Source organism: Plecotus auritus (assembly GCF_963455305.1).
Source record: "Plecotus auritus genome assembly, chromosome: 12".
NCBI classification, from domain to species: Eukaryota; Metazoa; Chordata; class Mammalia; order Chiroptera; family Vespertilionidae; genus Plecotus; species Plecotus auritus.
Window position 1 is genome coordinate 31,999,642 of NC_137778.1, and position 21,142 is coordinate 32,020,783.

A 21,142-nucleotide genomic window follows, 5' to 3' on the forward strand; every position below is an offset into this window, starting at 1 on the left:
TTAAGATGCTAACCTGGGCTTGGGGAGCAAATGCCACTGGAGAAATTGAGGCTCATCCTTTCTTAAGAATACAGACTCCTTTTAAGGACACGTCCCACCTCTCCCAACCATATAAGGACAGCTTTGGTTATGATAGCTTCTGCAAAACAAGCCCCACCCAGAGCCAAGCTGGCTTTGACTTTGGCCTGGGCGTCTTGCCAGGGAAGGGCACCTGCCAGACTGGCTTAGGCCAGTCTGAATGAGCTGGCCCTTGATGCTTGCATTTCTATGGTGGAGGAAATTTGCTCAGCTTCACAAAGCCTACAGGCTGGCCTATAAGTAGGGAGAAGAGAATGTCTGGAAGGTTTTTAAAAATTCATTCTCTAGGGGCAGGCAAGGTGATTATCTCTTACCCACATTGATCTTCGAGTTGAAAGGAGGAGACAGCAAAACTAAGGGAGAACGGTTGAGGTACAACCACACGTGTTAAACAAAACTTGAGTTAAATAGCTCCTGGTAGCGCCCAAACCCCACCTTTATGTAAATCTGAGCTAGCGCAGATGGGCGTGCCCTGAAACCTCTAAGCCACGCCCACCTCACGCTTTCGCCCACTCGTTGGCAAACGACGCCTTCGGGGCGTGTCCTGTCGCCAGGCCCCGCCCCAGACGCGCCTATACAAGGGGGCGGTTCCGCGCGCGCCCGCCCAGTAGGCGCCGGACCGCAGTGCTGTAGGCTGAGTGCGGCAACCCCCGCAGGAAGAAGATGAACGGGACGCGGGGCTGGTGTACCCTAGTGGACGTGCACCCGGAGGAGCAGACCGCGGTAAGAAAAGGAGGCACCACCGTCTCCTCAGCTCGGTTATATTTGGCTTCCAATTCCGCCGCTCTCGCGCCCGGTGGCGAGTTCGCTGACATCACCTGGTGCCGCGCTCGGTGCTCGGTCAGCTCCTAGCCGCGTTTCTCTCTTCTCCCGCGCCGCGGCGGGCAGTGGGATTCTTGGGAAGTCGCGGGATGGAGACTCTTGTGAGGCTCGAGGACTCCAAGAGGTCCTGCCCTTGGGGAGGACACTGCGGCTCCTGCCCGTGGTTCGGCGCTGGTCTCCGGTGCGCGCTACTCAGGCGTCCTGTCGGCGGTAGATCGGGTTGTAGGAGAATGAGATCCAGGGATGAGATCCCTGTGCTCTTTTGGACTTTAGGGCCCCACGAGGGGGGTTAGGCTTTTTTGTGGATCCTAGTGACTTCAGCGGCCCTTCAAAGAACTTTTCGGTACTTTGTGTGATCAGTAACAAAGGTAGAGAGTGAAATCCTAGAGCTTAGACTGGAGGGTGGGGGCCTGTAGGATTCCAGGTACGCCGAGGGAGGCCAGGAACGCTCTCGCTAGCAGAGAGAGCACTGGCCGCTTGGGGGTCACCTCTCTGATAGGGTTTCTTCTTCCCCCTTGCAGTTTTCCTGCTCCCTTCCCCCAATCGGCCAACCGATAGCTTCCAGGGGCGGTTTATTGGTTTTGCTTCCTTCTCCAGCATCCTAGCCTAGGGCGAGAAGATGCCGGAACCTGGGGTGAGAAGGGAAGGGAAGGGACTTACGCGAGGGTTTCTGTACGGACTGAGGGTGGGGGAGAGAAGGGAGTTCTCCAAGGCTAACCGATCTGCCCTGCTCCCCTCACTCCCTGGCTCCCTGTCCCTGTCCTCTCCCTACCCCGGCTGACCATATGGTTTTTCCCCTCCGAGAGGCAGAGGAAGGTAACTTGTGGCTGAGGGTTTCTAGGCTCTGCTGGGGAACTTAATCCGGAATAGGTGTGTACTATTTCATCGATTTCCAAGCTATTGTGGGTGAGAGTGAAATGGGAGCCAACCTAATGGGGAGTTTGTATCCCTCCCTCCCCCCACCCTGCACTCTGTATCTGATTCCCTTCCCCTCTTCCTGTCTCAGCAAGCTCCTGAGGTAGCTAACTCAGCTGCACCTGGATTGGCTCTTCTTCAAAGAATATTTACGGAACAGTTGCTCATTTCAAGTTAGAGTAGAGATGATCACTGTTCACAGTCCCTCTCCGTTTCTGCCCAGGCTTTGTTTCTACCACCTTACAACACAGATCTTGCTGCTGCATCCCAGTCTCTCTCCCACCCCCCACCCCCCACCCCCATCCCTAGTCTCTGTAGCCTGCCACTCCCCAGCTATGGGGTGCTGCAGAGATGGAAAAAATCCATTTCCTATTGTGTCTCAGCCCCAAGTCCTACACCATGCTCTTGCTCACTGTTTTGGTATGGTTGAGGCAGCACGATGGGTATGAGGAAAATAAAGGAGAGGGGTGTTTGTGCTTCTTTCTGCTTGCTGTAGAATAGATCCAGAAAGGTCTTAAGACTAAGGCATTGGCAGTGTTGAGAATGAATTGACACCCTCTTCCATCCCTTGATGTTTTGCTGCTTGTCCAGTAGGGCAGCAAGTTGGTAGGAAAATCATGAACAAAGAATTCTAACCATAGTTTGAAGCTAACCAGAGAGACCTCCAGAGCAAGGGGAGACAGAAAATCACTTTTATTCCTTCTTTCTAGGTTGGAGTTGGGAGTTATTTACTTCAAAGCTGGGAATGAAATAATCATTGCCTAGATCTGATCTTGGAGACATTCCTGAGCTCTTAAGCAGGAGGGGATGATAAACATTCACTCCATCATGGCACAGGCTTTGTCTTGGATTCCTCTCCTCTGAGCGAGCCTGCAGATAGAATTTATGGCTCTGAACAGTCCCCAGGAGCTGTCATATATGCACACCATTGAGTGAGTGCTCAGTGCATGAGCAAATGAGTGAGTAAATAACCAGATGTTTCTTCTGATGTCAGCAGTGTAGACAGTTTAACCAGTTGGTGTGCCCTGGTGAGAGTCAGGACCCTGGGACTCTTCTTGGCGATTCTCCACCAGCCAGGCCTTGTGCCTCAGTGCGCCACACATGGACATGGAAAATATGGCTCATGTGCTCTCTGGGCTGTTTTTAATTGTTGGAGGTAGAAGCAGCCGATATAAGGAGCCAGTATGTTTCAAACTGCAGATCATAACCAGTAGTAGGTCTGAAATCAACTTAGTGGATTAGAACCAGTAATGGAAAAGAAACAGCTTCCAACTATATGACATTATGGCAAAGACAAAACTACGGAGACAATAAAAACGATCAGTAGTGCCGAAGCCGGTTTGGCTCAGTGGATAGAGCATCGGCCTGCGGACTGAAGGGTCCTGGGTTTGATTCCGGTCAAGGGCATGTACCTTGGTTGCGGGCACATCCCCAGTGGGAGGTGTGCAGGAGGCAGCTGATTGATGTTTCTCTCTCATCGATGTTTCTAGCTGTCTATCACTCTCCCTTCCTCTCTGTAAAATATCAATAAAATATATTAAAAACAAAACAAAACAAAAAAAAAACGATCAGTAGTTTCCAGGAGTTTTGGGGGGTGAGGGGATGATTAATGGATAGAGCACAGATGATTTTTTAGGGCAGTGAAAATACTCTGTATGATATAATGATGGATATATATCCTTATACTTTTGCCCAAACCTATAGAATCCATAACACCATTCACTTCATTAAAGTGAACCCTAAGGTGAAATATCAACTTTGGGTGGTTATGATGTGTCAATGTAGGTTCATCCTTGGTTAAAAAAAAAAAAAAGTAGGTATATGGGAAATCTTTGTACCTTCCCATTGATTTTGTTTTAAACCTTAAAACTGCTCTAAAAAAAAAATAAGTATTAAAAAAGGAAATAGAATGAACACTCTCAGAGTGTTACATTTTTGGCAAAAATTTTGTTTCAGTTATATATATGTGTACATATTATGTGTGCGTGTATTGGCTTGTGATGTAAAATGTATTTTTTAGGTCAAAAGTTTGTAAACAACTGTAGTAAGTTACATTGGCAAATGAAAGCACAAATCAACCTCAAACATTAGATATTCCCATTAAGTTTCTTTGGTTATAAGCAACAGTGACTCCACCTAACTTAAGCAGGAGAGGAATTTATTAGAAGGAAACGGGTAGCTCAAAAAATTTAAGGGGAAGCTTAAAACGTCTGAACCAAGGGAGTCCAGGGGCCTATGTAGGTGGAAGGAGCTAATGGAGGGTTATTACTTCTAGGTGGATTGGTTCCAGCTGTTTTAGGTATTTTTGCCATTCTGCTCAAGATTCCAGGAAGAGGGTGCCATTGGCCCCATGACCTCCTTGGCTAGGGCACGGGCTTCCTTGATGACAGGCCCATCCTTGACTGACAGGCGGGAGATTCTCCAAAGCAAAACCCAAGTGCTTCCACCAGTGGAAGATGGAAGTTGTGTGGCAAAAGCAGCAAGTGTTCGCTGCATTAGACTATGGTTGGCATATCTCTGATTTTCTTTCTTTTTCTTTTAAAATAATTTTTCAGCCCTGGTTGGACGTCATGCCATACATCCAAAGGTTGCGGTTCGAGTCCCTCCTGTTCAGGGCACATGCCCAGGTTGCCGGCTTGATCCCCACAGGGGGCATGCAGGAGGCAGCTGATGTTTCTCTCTTTCCCTCTCCCTTCCCCTCTGTCTAAAAATCAATTTTAAAAATCTTAAAAAAATAAAAATATGCATGATTTTTAAAAGATCTAATAATAGCAAAAGGCTTTTAAAAGAAAACAGCAAGGCCCTGGCTGGTTTGGCTCCTAGGCCTGCCGACCAGAGAGATCACGGGTTTGATTCCTGGTCAAGGGCACGTACCTGGGTTGCAGGTTCGAGCCCCAGCCCACGTATCTCTCTTCGATGTTTCTCCCTCCCCCTCCCTCTCCCCCTGCCTCTCTCCCTCTCCCTTCCACTCTTTCTAAAAAAAACCAATGGAAAAAATATCCCCGGGGTGAGGATTAAGAACAACAAAAAGAAAAATAGCAAGTAGTTCCCTGCCTCAAGTCCTCTCCACTTTCAACTCTTTTAACTCTTTTGCCTGGTGTTTACCCCATGTTTCTAAATAATATGTTTATAGTGATGCTTTTTGATCTGTTAGTTTTAGACATCTATTGATTACCTGCTTCGGGAATTACAGGAAGGTTTATACTCCCACCCCTTACACCCTCTCTTTTTCTTCTCCCTTTCTCTTAATGTAATTGCATCACAGTCTTTGGCTAAACTATGATTTTTGTGATTTCTGTTAATAGCATGTGGTTAAGAGCCTGGTTTTGGGAATCTGACCTAGTGGGCTATCAGGGGTTCAATATTTGTTTTGCTCAAGATCACTTCAGTAAATTACTTAATCTCTTCAGTCTCCTTTTCCTCATCTGTAAAACAGGGTAATCATTGCACCCTTCTCATAAGGTTGTAAGGATTAAATAAGGTAATGCATAGGAAGCCACAGCGCCTGGCACATGGTAAATGCTCAGATATTAGTTTTATTTTCTGTTTGCTACTTCCTGGCTTAGACTAGACTGTTGTGCCTCCCCAGAGACCCTTGGCCAAGGCATAGAGGAACTGTCTGGTCTGGTCAGTGTTTGCTCCTTCTCATTATGTTGGTTCTTATTTGTTCCTTTCCCCTTTCCTCTGCCAGTGGAGGAAGGAGACACCTGAAGATAAGAAGGGGCCTGTAGGTAGACCCAGGGTGAAGACCTGGGTGACCTTTGCTAGTCCCAGCTCAGCCAGGACTGGCTTAGACAGAGTGATTGATGGTCAAGGTTCACATTTTGGCATCCCCCTCTGGGCCCCTTTCCTTCTCCATGGGCAAGGCAGCTGGTGTCCCATGATGGGCTCTTTGATAAGGTGATTCCCTTTGAATAATCTGTCAGTGTTACCCTTCCTTAGATATTTGCACGTTTTTTTTGTTTTGTTTTTTTAAATATATTTTATTGATTTTTTACAGAGAGGAAGGGAGAGGGATAGAGAGTTAGAAACATTGATGAGAGAGAAACATCGATCAGCTGCATCCTGCACCCCCCACCACTGGGGATGTGCCCGCAACCAAGGTACATGCCCTTGACCGGAATCGAACCTGGGACCCTTGAGTCCGCAGACTGACGCTCTATCCACTGAGCCAAACCGGTTAGGGCTCGTTTTTCATCCTCTCTAATTTTGTATCTTGGTTAGTCTTGGTCAGAGAGGTTCTCTAGATGCCCTGGTGAATTTGGAATTTTTTTCATCTGCTGCACCTTTGTCTTTACCCTGAAATAGGTGACATTCCTTTAGGACCTCAGAAAGCTGAATTTGTTTAATACCAAATATTTCCTGAGCCCATTCTTTTTTTTTTTTTTTTAAACTTTACTTTTTTATGTTTTTATTGATTGTTTTAGAGAGAGGGGAAGGAAGGGGATAGAGAGATAGGAGCAATGATGAGAGAGGAACTTTGATTGGCTGCATGCCCCCTGCTGGGGATCAAGCCTGCAACCCGGCATGTGCCCTGACCGGAAATGGAACCGTGACCTCTTGCTTTATGGGTCAATGCTCAACCACTGAGCAACACTGGCTGGGTAAGCCCCACTCTTTTAAAAAAATCTATATATATAAAAGCCTAGTATGCAAATTGTCCCATGGGAGTTTGACCGGGAGACCGATTGCTCGCTATGATGTGTGCTGACCACCAGGGGGCGGTGCGGAATGAAGGAAGGCCCCAGCTGACAGCTGGAAGGCCCCGATCCGCTCTGATAGCCGGCCAGGCCTAGGGACCCTATGCATGCACAAATTTTGTGCACTGGGCCTCTAGTATATATAACTAAAGCTGTGATTTATTGAAGGCTTACCATGGGCTTCATTTTATTATGACAGCTTTATTGAGATATAATTTACATACTGCAAAAATCATTCTTTTAAAGTGTACAGTGGTTTTCAGTATATTCAGAGTTGTACAGTCAAGACAATCAATTTTAGAACGTTCACCCCCCCCATGAAGAAACACTGATTCATTAGCATCACTCATGCCCATCTCCCACTTCAAGCCGTAGACAACCACCAGTCTACTTTCTTTATCGATTTGCCTATTCTAGATGTTTTATATAAATGTAATCATAGTTATGTATGCAATTCTTTGTGACTGATTTCTTTCCATTAGCATGATGTTTTTAAGGTTGATCCGTGTTGTAACATGAATCAGTACTTCATTCCTTTTTATGGCTGAGTAATATTCCATTATATGGCTATATTATCACATGTTCATCTTGGATAAATGTTGGTGGACATTTGGGTTGTTTCTACTTTTTGTCTATGAATAATGCTGCCATAAACATTAGTTGACACATTTTTGGGTTGACCTTTGTTTTAATTTCTCTTGGAGAAAAATACCTAGAAGTGGAATTGCTGGGCCAGAATATTTGCTTTTTTTTTTTTTTTTTTAATATATTTTATTGATATTTCACAGAGAGGAAGGGAGAGGGATAGAGAGCTAGAAACATCGATGAGAGAGAAACATCGATCAGCTGCCTCCTGCACACCTCCCACTGGGGATGTGCCCACAACCAAGGTACATGCCCTTGACCGGAATCGAACCGGGGACCTTTCAGTCCGCAGGCCGACGCTCTATCCACTGAGCCAAACCGGTTTCGGCCAGAATATTTGCATTTTAAAGTCGGATTCATTTGGAGTCATTGATGCTTTCTCCAAATGAATGAATGAATTCTAAAATGATGGAAGCCCTGGCTGTGTGACACCTGGGTGGGGAAGAAACTCCTGGGCAGAGGCACCTTTCAAGTTTGGTGACTGGCTCTTCCTTCCACTCATGATGACACCTGCCCCAAGCTCAAGCCATAAATTCCTCCTCACACCATTTCATCTCCTTCATTCATTGCCAAAGTCTTCACGTTCAGGAGCATTACAGCTGATGTGTCCAGGTCAACCAGGAATTTGGGGAATCCTCTGCCGGAGGATCTGGAAGAGGAGGCTTACTCAATCACCACGCAGTGGTGGGTGTGTGCGCGCGACCAGGTGGTTTCGGTTCCAGGCACGTGTGCTCAGAGCAGGTGGGACAAGCTTCCCTGCCTGCTGGTAATTCTGGTATATGCCTCTTTGGGTTATACAGAGTCTTGTGAAATACCTTTGTTTCCTGGGGTGGGGAGGTTTAGTTGGAGAAATGGGTATGTGCCAGGGAGGCTAGTGGCCCAGATTTAAGCCTGGCCACAGCAGGGACAGGAAGAGGAGAAGAAAATATAGGGTAGGATTGGGATGGGTAGATGAAGGAAGAAAGAGGAAATGGGGGTCACAAGGGGAAAAAAATCACAAACAAGGTAGCCAGAGACTAAGGAGGGCAGGGTCACTGGTGCCAGCCCTTTAGGGGAGGGGGCACTGAGGAACCACCCCTTCATCTACATTGGCTGGGCACTGAGGCAGGTTTCCTGGAGAGAGACTGGCTCAGCAAAAGGGTATGCCCTTCAGAGCTGAGAGCTTGGGAGCCCACCTTCCTCGAAGTAAACACTCTCCCTGCTAGGCCCAGCTTTTCCCGTGCCAGGGCTCCAGGTAATGAGAAGGGCTGCCCCATCCTCAGTCCCTTTTTCTCATCCCACCTCCCAGTCGCCCCGTAAGCCCTCTGAATAGAGGTTTTCCAGCCCATGGTATTGGGCAGGTAGCCAGACAGAAAGCAAACACCTGCTTTGTTGGCTAATCTGTGGGGAGGAGTGGGAATGATTCTTTGTGTCAGACTCAATACAGGGCCATTTCTGGCCCAGAGAGCTCTGCGGAAGGCAGGACCAAGGACACCTGACACCTGCAAGCTGAGTGGGTTGGGAGCCTCCGCAGAGAGGGGACAGGCCCCCATCTGGCCCTCTTCTTTGATTTTAGTGGGGCTTTCCTCACCCGGGCCTCTTGGGAGCCAGTGTTTCAAGGGGGTAGCTATGCCCATTTTTCAGAGCGGGACAACTGAGGTGGCTGTGACTGCATTAATTTGAGAGACCACATTTGGGTGGAAGAAGGGGCAGTTGAGGAACAACGCAATGGAGTAGCGGGTTACAGGGTGAAGATGAATTAAGGACGCTGATTTCCAGCTCAGGGGCAGTCTGCACTTCCCTTATTTCCTCTTAGAAAGACCCTTGACCCTCACCCACCCCTCAGTCCGCATGGCCCGCCTGGAAGCCTGGGGAGTGGGGTTGGAGGAAACCTAGATTTTCCCCATAGATCTTTCCCTGTTCACATGAGCCTGAGATGTGAGAACCTCTGGGGCCTCCCTGTTTATCTTCCAGCGTCTAGATCTCTAACCCCTCAGCTATGTGTTTACCCCCTCCCTCCCCGCTCCGAGCAGTGAGTCACAGCTGGAGATTTGTTTGAACAGAGTGAGAGGCCGCCTATAATTTGAAGGTGGCTGGGCCTCTCCCCAAGACTTTATGAGGTTAGAGGCTGCTTACCTTGTGATTAGCTCTGTTCCTTTTTCCCCCTGGAGAAGAATGCTCCACTTTGTATCCTGCCCTTTAGAGAATCCCCAGTGGGGACCACCCTGCTAGACATTTGGGGGCATTCCTAAAGTCCCTGGAGCCACTAAAAGCCCTGAGGTCACTCTAGCTCCAGGAAACAGCCAGGGGCACCAAGCAGAGGGGCCCTGGTTTCCCTCCTGGACTCTGGGTTGGGGTTGTGCGGTGAGGTCTGTGACCTTGCTGCCTGGGTTCTCTGATTTTGGAGGATGAGGTGCCAGAGAGAACCCTAGATTTATTCACAGGCTCCATTTAGACAGTTTGCCTCACTCTTTCTTCCCCTCCCCCTCTCCCTGCACGCACCCCCCCCCCCGCCCCACCCTCCTCCCTTGCAGTCTTTCCAGAGCTCCTTGGGAAAGTAAGGCTGTGATTTATGGTTTGCAAAGCACTTTCACGCTGTGTCTACACATGTCCCTACCTGCCTAAAGGCGGGTAGGCATTATCATTCCCATTTTGCAGATAGGAAGCTGAGGCCCAGAGAAAGAAAGTGATTTGCTAAAGGATGAATAGCTGTCAGTGGGACTCAGACCTCACCGCTGACTCCAAGTTTGATACTGTCCCTCTTCTCTTTTTTAATATATTTAATTATAGGAGTGCTGCACGAGTACATTTTTGTTGCTCATTTATATTCTATAGCTCACTTTTTCACCTAAAATTAATTTTGAAATTCACTCATGTCCATAGAGGTAGCTGTAGTGCGTTTGTTTTTACAGCTGAATTTCATTGCACTAATACACCAGCGTTGATTCATGCATTTGCTTATCAGTGGACCATCTGGGTTGCTTCCAGGGTTTTGCCATTGGAAGCAATGCTGCTGTGAGCATACTTCTACACATCTTATTCTGATACTTCCTCAGTCTGTAAGTTGGTAACATTGGTGTTTTAACTTGCAGTTTCATGATTACTAGTAAGGTGGAGCATCTTCTACATATCCATTAGTCTCTTTTTTTTTAAAAAAAATTCTTTATTGATTTCAGAGAGGAAGGGAGAAGGAGAGAGATAGAAACATCAATGATGAGAGAGAATCATTGATCGGCTGCCTCCTGCATGCCCCCTACTGGGGATCAAGCCCGAAACCCAGGCATGTGCCCTTGGCCGGAATCCGAACCTGGGATCCTTCAGTCCGCAGGCTGATGCTCTATCCACTGAGCCAAGCCAGCTAGGGCTCCATTAGTCTCCTTTATTTCTTCTTAGAGCTGCCTTTCTTAGCCTTTGCTCATTTCTCCCCTTGACCTCCTCCTCCTCTGTGCCCGCGTTCCCCAGTACTTCATACTGCTTCTCTAAACTGAGGGCTCCGAGCTTCTCACCTGGAACACATTTTTTAAGTACTGACTCTAGCCAGGCATTGTGCTAAAAATAAGCTCTCCTGTTGTCAAGGAACTTATGATTTTATTGGGGGAGGTGATTGAATACGTAGTTAACGAAGGAATGCGGTGGGTCAGTGTGAACAGTGTGGGATGTGTAGTGTGCAGGGAGCAGGCTCTGACTGAGGAGTGAGGACCTTCAGAGAAAGGATACCCAGGCTAAGCTATGAAGGCTGAGTGGGCATTTTTCAAGGAGGCGAGAGAAAGGAGGGTGACCCAGGAGGAGAAAACAGTGCGTGCACCTATGGGGAGGTGGGAGCGTGTGCTGCATTGGAAAACTGACCAAGAGAAGGAGAGCTTTGGATTGGACGCCTTTCTACAATGGATCAGGAAAGTTAGAGAGTAGGGTACAGGTCGGGTACCGGTGGGAGCCACGACATTATGTGGTATAGACAGTGATAGGCCCCATCATGAGGTTACTTTAATGCCACAGTGAGTGGTATTTCATTTTTGTTTGCTTTTTAAAATTTTTTTAAAAAATATATTTTATTGATTTTTTTACAGAGAGGAAGGGAGAGAGATAGAGAGTTAGAAACATCGATGAGAGAGAAACATCGATCAGCTGCCTCCTGCACACCCTCCACTGGGGATGTGCCCGCAACCAAGGTACATGCCCTTGACTGGAATCGAACCTGGGACCCTTCAGTCCGCAGGCTGACGCTCTATCCACTGAGCCAAACCGGTCAGGGCTCTTTGCTTTTTTTTTTAAAGCATTCTATTTAACAATAACATACATCCATAAAAGTGCATATGTCCTAAATGTACAGTCAAGCAATTTTCACACACTGGACCCACGCCTCTAACCAGCACCCAGATAAGAAACAAGCCATTACCAGCAACTATAGAAGTGTTCCCTCTTGTCCCTTTATAGGCATTAACTCCTCTCCACCCTGAAGGTAACTACTATCCTGACTTCTAAAGCATATATTCATTTTGCTTGTTTTTGTACTTTTTATTTTAGTGGAATCATGAAGTATACTTTGGTGTCTGGATTCTTTTGTTAATATTACTGTGAGGTTTATCCATGTTGCATGTACAGTACTTCATTCTTTTTTTTTTTTTTAAAGAAATCAGTTGTTTTTAAAAAATATATAGTTTTTATTGATTTCAGAGAGGAAGGAAGAGGGAGAGAGAGATAGAAACATCCATGATGAGAGAGAATCATGGATCGGCTGCCTTCTGCAAGTCCCCCACTGGGGATCGAGCCCACAACCCGGGCATGTGCCCTTGACAGGAATCGAACCTGGGACCTTTCAGTTCACAGGCCGACGCTCTATCCACTGAGCCAAACAGGCTAGGTCTACTTCATTGTTTCTCTTGTACAATGTTCCATTGTATGGCTATGTCAAAACCATCCATTCTACTCTTGATGATTATTAGGGTAATTTCTAGTTTTGGGCTATTAAAATGCCATTACGAAGATACTAGTAGATGTTTTTATGGGGAACATATGCGGGCATTTCTGTTGGGAGGATAACTAGGTGTGGAATTGCTATGTTATAGGGTATGCTTATGTTCATCTTTGGTAGATTTCCCAGAGTGATTGTGACAGTGAGCATTCCCACTGCCAGTGCATGAGAGTTTCAATTATTCCAAATCCCCCACCATTTGGGTTTTTTCGTTTGTTTGTTTTCATTCTTATGGGTAATTTGTACTATTATCTTGTGGTTCGGGTTCTTTGATGATGATGACTAATGAGGGTGAATCCTTTTTTCATTGACCATTTGGATATCCTCCTATGTGATGTGTTTATTAAATTGTTTTGCCCATTTTTCTGTTGGGCACTCCCTCTTTCTCTCCTTCCCTCCCCCACCCCTTTCTCTCTTTTTTTAAATACTTTTAAAAAAAATTTGGAATCATTTTATATTTATAGAAAAATTACAAAGATAGTACAGGGAATTCTTGTACGTTTTTCACCCAGTTTTCCCCAATCTTACACAACCATGGTAGATTTGGTGTACAGGCAGGAATCTGCTTCTTCCTTTGAACTGAGGCTGATCTCTAGGTAAATACCTATTGTCTTGCCTTCTTTCATTTGGATAATTTCTGTGTGGCTCATAGAAACAGGCGTTTGGATTCAGATACCTTCCTATAGTTTGGTTCAGGAAAGATATCCTGTCTTGTAAAATATATCAATAACTTCTTGGTTGGCTGTCAGGTGCAGAAAATCTGGATGACCAATCCAGGGATGCCTTCTTCAGGGGAAAAGGGAGTCCATGCAATGCGCTTCCTGTAATCTGAGGACCAGGGTGGCCCCTCTGGAGCTGCGTGGGGCAGTGTGCTGTGTGGTCTCTGGTGCGGTGTAAAGAGCGCTGTCAGAGGTCCCAGAGGCAGCCTGCCACACTGAATGGCCTGATCCTGGGCAAGCTGATGTCACCTCTCCAGACCTCAGCTTTTCTTGTCCGTGAAATGGCGATAACAAGGCCCGTCCCACAGGGCTGGCAAAAGTGCACCTGGGCCGGCGTAGACCGAAGATAAAGGTTATTGTTGCTGTCATTGTCATTATTAGGGCAGCGTGGACATTCTCAGACTGACTCTGCAGAGTGCACTGACAGGAGATGAACTTGAACACATAGCCCAGAAGGTATGGAGGTCTCTGGTGGGGTGAGGCCTCCTCCCCTCAGCCAGTTCTCCTCCCTTGCCGCTGACCCCCATTCCAGTGCTGCCTCGGGCCACCCCTGCTGCTGCCTGCGAGCACTTCCTTTCCGGCCCACCCAGCCGCCCTCACGCGCTGCTTTGGAGGATGGGGAGACCCCCACTAAAATGGAAACTAACCTGCAGTTTCTACTAATTTTCTCCGTCTGGGGTTCTTGCTGCTGTGTGGCTTCTGGCAGAGGTTCTGAGATGAATGTTTGGAGGGAAAGTCAGACTAACCCTTCAAGTCTTTGGAGGAGCAGGTTGTCCGCATTGGTCAAGGTGCAGAAGTTATAGGCTTGCCATATAGTTTCTGAGCCACTTCTCTCTCTCTCTCTCTCTCTGTCTCTCTCAGGCGGGCAGGAAGACCTATGCCATGGTGTCTGGCCACTCACCCAGTCATTCTCTGGCTTCAGAACTGGTGGAGTCCAACGATGGACATGAGGAGATCATTAAGGTAAGCTCAGTTCACCCTCCACTTTCTCCCTCCATCCTTTTTCCCTACTGCATGTGAGAGGCAGCAGTAGCTGACTTTGCCAAAGGGAACTTCTGGTTTGACTAGGAAGAACCAGACCGGTGATGCTAGCTCCTGATCATCTCCTGGAAAAATCTTACCACCAGGAGACCAGTCAGTCTGTAGTGACTTTGAGGCAGCCTGGCCCCGGACATGGGGATGGATGGGGTGACCTTGGTGTCTGTCCACTGACCGTGTTTAGGTGCCAAAGTTATGGAGACAAGTGGGAGGTGTGTTTATGGAACTTAGTTTTAAAAATTAAAACAATTTTTGTGATTTCTTTTTATTTAAGAAAAGTTTTTAAAAATTGATTTGATGGAGAGAGAAACATTGATCAGTTGCCTCCCAAACATGCCCCAACTGGGAATCTAGCCCACAACCGGGGTATGTGCCCTGACCAGGAATCGAACCCGCCATCTTTCCGTGTACAGGACGATGCTCCAACTGAGCCACACTGGCCAGGACTTTGATTCCTTTTCATAAAACAGCTTTTTGAGATACAATTCACATATCATACAATCAATTTAAAGTGTTCAGTGGTTTTTAACATATTCACAGAGTTGAGCAACCAACATGACTCTTAATACCAGATCACTCCTTCCAGTTCCTGGCAATCACTAATCTACTTTCTGTCTTGATGGATTTGCCTCTTCTAGACATTTCATGGAATAATACAACAGGTGGCCTTCTGAGCCTGGCTTCTGTCACTTGGCATATTTTTAAAGTTTAGCCATGTTGTAACATATATCAACATGTTAAAGTTATGCATGGCCCTTAAAGAAAGTAAAACTACCCTATAATTCTATCAATGTAATCGTTGTTAACAAACACTTTATTGTATATCCTCCTAGACATTTTTATATACATATGTGTGTTTTTTTCAAAACATAGAATTGACTCTAGCCAGTTTGGCTCAGTGGATAGAATGTCAGCCTGCTGACTGAAGGATCCCGGGTTTGATTCTGGTCAAGGGCACGTACTTGGTTGCAGGCTTCTCCCTGCCCTTGGCCCTGGTCAGGGCGTGTGCAAGAAGCAACCAGTCGATATGTTTCTCTCTCTCTTCCTCTCTCTCTCTATAAAAGTCAATGGAAAAATATTCTTTGGTGAGGATTAAAACAACAACAAAACAGAATTGTATTATATACTTTATTTTACAATTTGCTTGCCCCCCCCCCCGCCAATTTAATTGTAGTTTATGCCATCTTCAGTGTCCATAAATGTAAATATCTGGTATTCTAATGGCTGCATAGTATTCTGTTAAGATACCATAATTTATTTATGTAATTTCCCATTGTTAGACATTTGTCTCTTTATATTTTTGCAGCCATAGACAGTATTTTGCTGAACATGTTATTAAATTGTGTGTCTTATATAACACAAGTAATAAACATTTTCTCAATTGTAAAGTATTCAAGCATGTTATGTAGAGAAAAATGTGTGGATTCCCTTTACAACCCTCTTTCCATGAATTTATAAATGAATGTTTATGCCACTTTAGCTTAATTTATTTCATTAGGCTAAATTTCCAGGAGTAGATTTGATAGGCAGAAGAGTAAATATAGTTGTAAGTCTTCTGATCTGAATCACCAAATTGCCACCCAGCAAGGTGTAACAGTTTACCCTCCCACCAGCAGTGTCTGGGTGAGGCCGCCTGTGGAACTGATGTAACTGAGGTTTCTTAACCAAGCAGTGTGGTTTTCTCTGTTTCAGGTGTACTTGAAGGGGAGGTCTGGAGACAAGATGATCCATGAGAAGAATATTAACCAGCTGAAGAGTGAGGTCCAGTACATCCAGGAGGTGGGCACTCCTTCTCTCGGGGAGATGACCATGGTCATTTCTCTAAATCTCACTCTTTTTGGCCCTTTTGTGGGTTCTGATTTTCTCCCTTCTGCCCCCTGCATATCTCTGTAAAGTGCCACCATGCCCAGTCATATGCTAAATATCACTTCTGACCTTTCTAGTAATCAGCAAGTACTTACTAAACGCTATGTGCCTAGCATTACCCGCCCCCCCCCCCCCCCCCCGCCAGCCATTCTATCTAGAATTGCCAGCTTTGCTTTCCCAGCTTTTCCTAACCCTCACCCTGTCTCCATATCACTGGTTTGGCTTTTTGTGTTGTGTGTCTCCCCAACCAGAATGTTAGCTCCCGGGGCAGGGGTTTTGCTAATTTTGTTGTTTGTGTGGGAGGCACTGGCTGTAGCCCCACTTAACTAGAGACTCTCCTTCCCCCCAGCCAGTGCTTAGAACAAGGCTTGACTCCTAGGGGTGCAGTTGGGGATGGGCGCAAAGGTGGGTGAGTTGGGTGCTCTCTTTCTCTATCCCAAGGCTGAAGCTCCTTGTCCTCCCCTCCCAGGCCAGGAGCTGTCTGCAGAAGCTCCGGGAGGATATAAGCAGCAAGCTCGACAGAGATCCAGGAGAGTCTCACCATCGACAGGAGATACAGGTAATAGGAAATGGTCCATGGTTGGGTCCCCAGTGAGGAGGCGGGGTTATGCCAGGCAGTCCCATTTACCAATTGTCCCGTGGGTGCCGAGTCTAACACCACTGCCAGGAAAGGAGAGAATGTAGGTGATGCTGGCTTCTCCGAGCACTCCCCGCCTTGTTAAGGCACATCTCAGCCCATGTATCAGTGCCCTTGTTCCTAAGACACTGCCCCAAAATTGGATTGATATCAATAAAATTATTGTTGTTGTTTTTTTGTTTTGGTTTGGTTTTTTGTTTGTTTTTTTGTTTTGTTTTTTTAAAATATATTTTATTGATTTTTTTACAGAGAGGAAGGGAGAGGGATAGAAAGTTAGAAACATGGATGAGAGAGAAACATCGATCAGCTGCCTCCTGCACACCCCCTACTGGGGATGTGCCCGCAACCAAGGTACATGCCCTTGACCGGAATCAAACCTGGGACCCTTCAGTCCACAGGCCGGCGCTCTATCCACTGAGCCAAACCAGCTAGGGCAATAAAATTATTGTTAATTTGTTGGCAAAAGCTCTTACCTCTAAGGACTCTGTGATCCATCTTTTTGTAATACAGAGTCTGATAAAGCAGATAGTCACCTATAAATCCAAACTGATAAGTTGCTCTTGCTCAATTCGGGTGACTCCTGTAGTGTAAACTGGAACTCTCGGTCCTTGTCTGTTACTCATCTGTGTATGTCGCTACCTCTATCCTTGAGGGGAAGCTCCTCAAGGTTAGGGTTTACCTCTGTCTCCACTCCCCTCACCCTGCACAGGGGCTGGGGTGCAGAAGGTCATCAGTAAATGTTGGTTCAATTGAACTAATTGGAGAGACCTTCTTGGGATAGATACTCCTGGGATCCTGCTTTTCAGCTTTTCTCAAATTTGAGGGTAGAAATGTCCTCAGGAAGCGCACACACACACACACACACACACACACACACACACACACGTTAGATTCTGGGCTGTCTCTCCTTCGCTTGCATTTGGTTTGGGTGGGGTGGTCTTTCTTCGGCAGCCCCTGTCCTCATTCTCCTGAGGGGAATCGTGACCTAGAAGCTAGTGCCAGCTGAGTTCCTCTTTGGCTTGGGCGTGGACTGGCTGTGTGGCCGATTCCTCCTAATGCATTTTGCTTTGGCTGAAGGTAGGACTTTCGCTGCCTGAGCTCACACGTCTGTTTCTGGGAGGGCCTCTGTCAGGTGACAGAAGAACATAAGTGCTCAGAGATTGGCCCAGAAGTCCAGGCCCCTTGTTTGCTCAGCCAGCAGTCATATGATGAAGGATCAGGTTTGGGGTTGGAAAGAATGGCAGCTAATGCTCCTTCCCCTTTTGATTTATGATTTGTCAAACCTTGTCAAGATCCCTAAGGGGCAAGGGCAATGGTTTGTGGCAGGCAGCTGCTTGTATTCCCTGGGCTGCCAGGCACGGACCTGCATATTTTCCAGTCTGTGGAGAGGTGTTAGCCTGAGGTTTCCTGCATCCTCCCTACAAGGCTAGAGTGTTCCCTCTCCAGGTAGCACACCTTTCTCCACTTCTCTCCTTTCCATTTTCCCACATAGCACTGGTCTCCCTTGCCTCCTATTCCCTTCCCTGCCCCCTTCCCTTCTCTTCCCCTCCTCCCCTCCCCTCCCCTCCCTTCCCCTCCCCTTCCCTCCCTTCCCCTCCCCTCCCTTCCTTCCCCTCCCCTTCCCTCCCTTCCCCTCCCCTCCCTTCCTCTCCCCTCCCCTCCCTCCCCCTCCCCTCCCTCCCCCTCCCCTCTCCTCTTTTTCCCTCCCCTCCCCTCCCCTCCTCTTCTCTTCCCTCCCTCCCATTCCCTTCCCTGCCCCCTTCCCTTCTCTTCTCCTCCTCCCCTCCCCTTCCTTCCCTTCCTCTGCCCTCCTCTCCTCTCCTCCTCCCTTTCCTTCCCTTCCCCTCCCCTCCCCCCTCTTACCCTCCCCTCTCCTCCCTTCCCCTCCGCTCCCATCCTCTCCTCTTCCTCTTCTCCCTCCTCCTCAATCTCCTTATCTATCTATCTATCTATCTATCTATCTGTCTGTCTATCTAAGATTTGAGATCTTAGAAGAATAATGTTTTGAAGTTTGTTGCTTGGGACTGTTTTAACTACCAGTTTTTGGTTTTTTCCTTTTGAACAGGTGGTGCTAGAGAGGCCAAATGGTTTTAGTCAAAGTCCCACGACGCTGTATAGCAGCCCACCTGAGGTAGGTGACAAGGAAACAGTGGTAACTGCTGTTTAGCTAGGAGGCAGGATATCCTCCTCCCTGGCCCCTTTAATTATTGCTTTCTCTCCACTCTGCACAATATATAAGAGTAGAACTAACTTGCTATAAAAATTCAAACATCTAAAACAGAAATTCCCCTTCCCTAATCCCACTCCTTGGAAGTATCCACTGTTAACAGATTGAAATGGATGGATCCTTCTAGAACAGTGCTTCTTGGCCTTTGCTGCCCGTTGGGAATGACATTGGGAGCTTTAAAGGACAGGTTGCCTGTATGCCTTTCCTATAGATTGTAATTTAATTGGCCTAAGATGTGGCCTGGGCATCAGGACTTTTAAAAGCTCTTCAGGTTATTGTAATGTTTAGCCAAAGGTGAGTACCTGTGTTCTAGAGTGTTTACTAGTAAAAAATATAGGCAACCATATTTAAATATCCTGTGTATGTATGCATGTGTATATAGTTATATACACATGTAACAAATATACATGTGTAAATGTATGTATATAACATACATATTCTTTTTACAAATACAGGGTTGTGGTAAACGATTATTCCTTTCTTGCTTTTTTATTTTTTATTTTAAACTGAAGAGTATATTAGTATAGCCCTCTTTCTATGACAGTACATGTAGATCTACCTTATGCTTTTGAATAACAGCGTAGTATTTCCTTCTGTGGCTGTACTCACTCTAATATATTCAACATATGATTTAAATATGCCTAATAAATGTGTTTTCGGTTTTCATAATGGACTTGAGCTTTATTTCTGTGTTTTCCTTTTTACCCAATACCATGTGTTCAGATCTATCTACGTTGCTTAGTTAAAATCTAGTTGGTTGTTTCCAACTCCAACATGTAAAGTTTCTAACTCCCCTTTTCTCTTCGTGAAATTTTCCATGTCATTAGTCTTCTGAGAACACCATTTGTTTGTTTGTTTATTTTTTTAATCCTCACCCGAGGGTATTTTTTCCATTGATTGTTTTCTGTTTTTTAGAGAGTGGAGAGGAAAGAGGAGGAAGGGAGAGAGAGAGAGAGAGAGAGAGAGAGAGAGAGAGAGAGAGAGAGAGAAATCAACGTGAGACACATTGATTGGTTGCCTCCCACACACGCCCCAACCAGGTATGTGCCCTGGACCGGGAATCGAACCCGAGACCCTTTGGTCCGATGCTGTAACCATTGAGCCAAAACTGCCAGGGCCGGAGGATGCCATTTGAACTAAACCCATAATAATTCGGCTCCAGGAGCCGTTCAAATTGTTCTCACCTGCCCAGCAGCGTAGGCCCAGATATGGGGAACTGACTGGGGAACTTGTGGAAGGCTTGATTTGGAATGTTGACTCCAGCACTCACCTCAGAGGTGCAGCTTGGATTTTTCTCTCCACCGGAATCACCATAGTTGGTAAATAATGCTATTGGCAACAAGTTATAATGACACATGACATTATCCGTTCAGCCTCTTTCTTCTCGGGAGCTCCAAGCCCTACCAGATGTTATCTTGTTTTTGAGGCAGCCTGTAAGGAGGGCGTGGTAAGGAGTCTGCTGGTTGGTTCACAGCTAGAGAAATGAAGGCCCACAGGACTAAGTAAGAATGCAGTGACCGGGACCCTGTCACCCTCCTCCCAGCTGTGCTTTGGTTTGAAGGTGTTGCTGCTCCCCACTGCAAGACGGAGGGGTTTGTCTGTCAGACTCCCAGGGAGCTGGTCACTGGGGTATCTGCTGCTTGTGCTGCAGAGGTGGGGGCGAGACCCTCCATGCCAGCTCAGCCCGAACACCAACTCCTGATGGGGTGTGTCTGCAGGAGACTCAGTAAAATCAATGAGACACCTTTTCCTACATGGATTCAGGTCCCTGGGCATATTGGGAGCTTTTGCCCTGAACCTGCCCATCCATCAGTGACCCTTTATACTGATCTCTGTGCTGGGTGCAGAGGACAGTGAAAGGTGAGCCTTGGGACTCTCCCCTGTGATGGGTGTGGCCCAGTCCCTGCCCTAGGGGAACTGTTGTCCAAAGGACACAACATCCCTGCTCTCAGAGAGCTTGTCCGGTGGAAACAGGACACACACATGAGGACGGCATAGACATACCTGTCAGTCAGTTGATACATGTATGTGTGAAAATGGCTCTGTCCTAAATTAATCGGATGAAAGGAGGCTAGTTGAGTTCGTTAGAGTATGAAGAGAGTGTTTTCATTTGAACGACTCAGAACTCCTGGCTGCCTGAGACTAACTCACTCCTTGCGTGATGAGGATGCCTTTGTGAAGGTGGTCTGGACAAGATGTCCAAACAAGTGTGCTGGGTAACCTTGTCTTACCAAGTCATAAGCACAGTGGCTTTACCTTCCCTTCCCTGCTCTGGCTATAGGTGGACACCTATATGAATGAAGATGCCGAGAGCTTGAGGAAGACCGTGCGGGACTTGCTGGCCAAGCTGCAGGAGGCTGAGCAGCAGCACCAGGCAGACCGTGTGGCTTTTGAGGTGAGATTTGGGATTTGGGGAGAAGGTGCCCCAAGGGTTGGCCTGCTGGGTGCAGGTACCAGCAACTTTCTCCATGTGGACTTCATGTCTTTCTGGCGAAAGGCTAGGCCTGGAGGCCTGGGGCACTTCTGTCTGCTTTTCCCGCTCCT

General features: G+C 46.9%; 1 protein-coding gene across 2 annotated transcripts in view; it reads left to right on the top strand.

Moving 5' to 3' along the window:
* The first annotated feature begins 652 nt into the window (after positions 1 to 652).
* The window catches only part of TUFT1 (tuftelin 1), a 30,387-nt gene continuing 9,897 nt past the window's right edge, over positions 653 to 21,142 (top strand). Inside the window, exons 1-7 of one of the 2 annotated variants that reach the window (XM_080648041.1) lie at positions 681 to 801; positions 13,212 to 13,286; positions 13,692 to 13,793; positions 15,561 to 15,647; positions 16,204 to 16,293; positions 18,437 to 18,502; positions 20,880 to 20,993. In XM_080648041.1, coding sequence (XP_080504167.1) covers positions 742 to 801; positions 13,212 to 13,286; positions 13,692 to 13,793; positions 15,561 to 15,647; positions 16,204 to 16,293; positions 18,437 to 18,502; positions 20,880 to 20,993 — 594 coding nt within the window. In that variant the 5' untranslated portion in view covers positions 681 to 741. Of the gene's footprint in view, positions 802 to 13,211; positions 13,287 to 13,691; positions 13,794 to 15,560; positions 15,648 to 16,203; positions 16,294 to 18,436; positions 18,503 to 20,879; positions 20,994 to 21,142 lie in introns of both variants that reach the window. The other variant, XM_080648042.1, reaches the window with a different exon arrangement.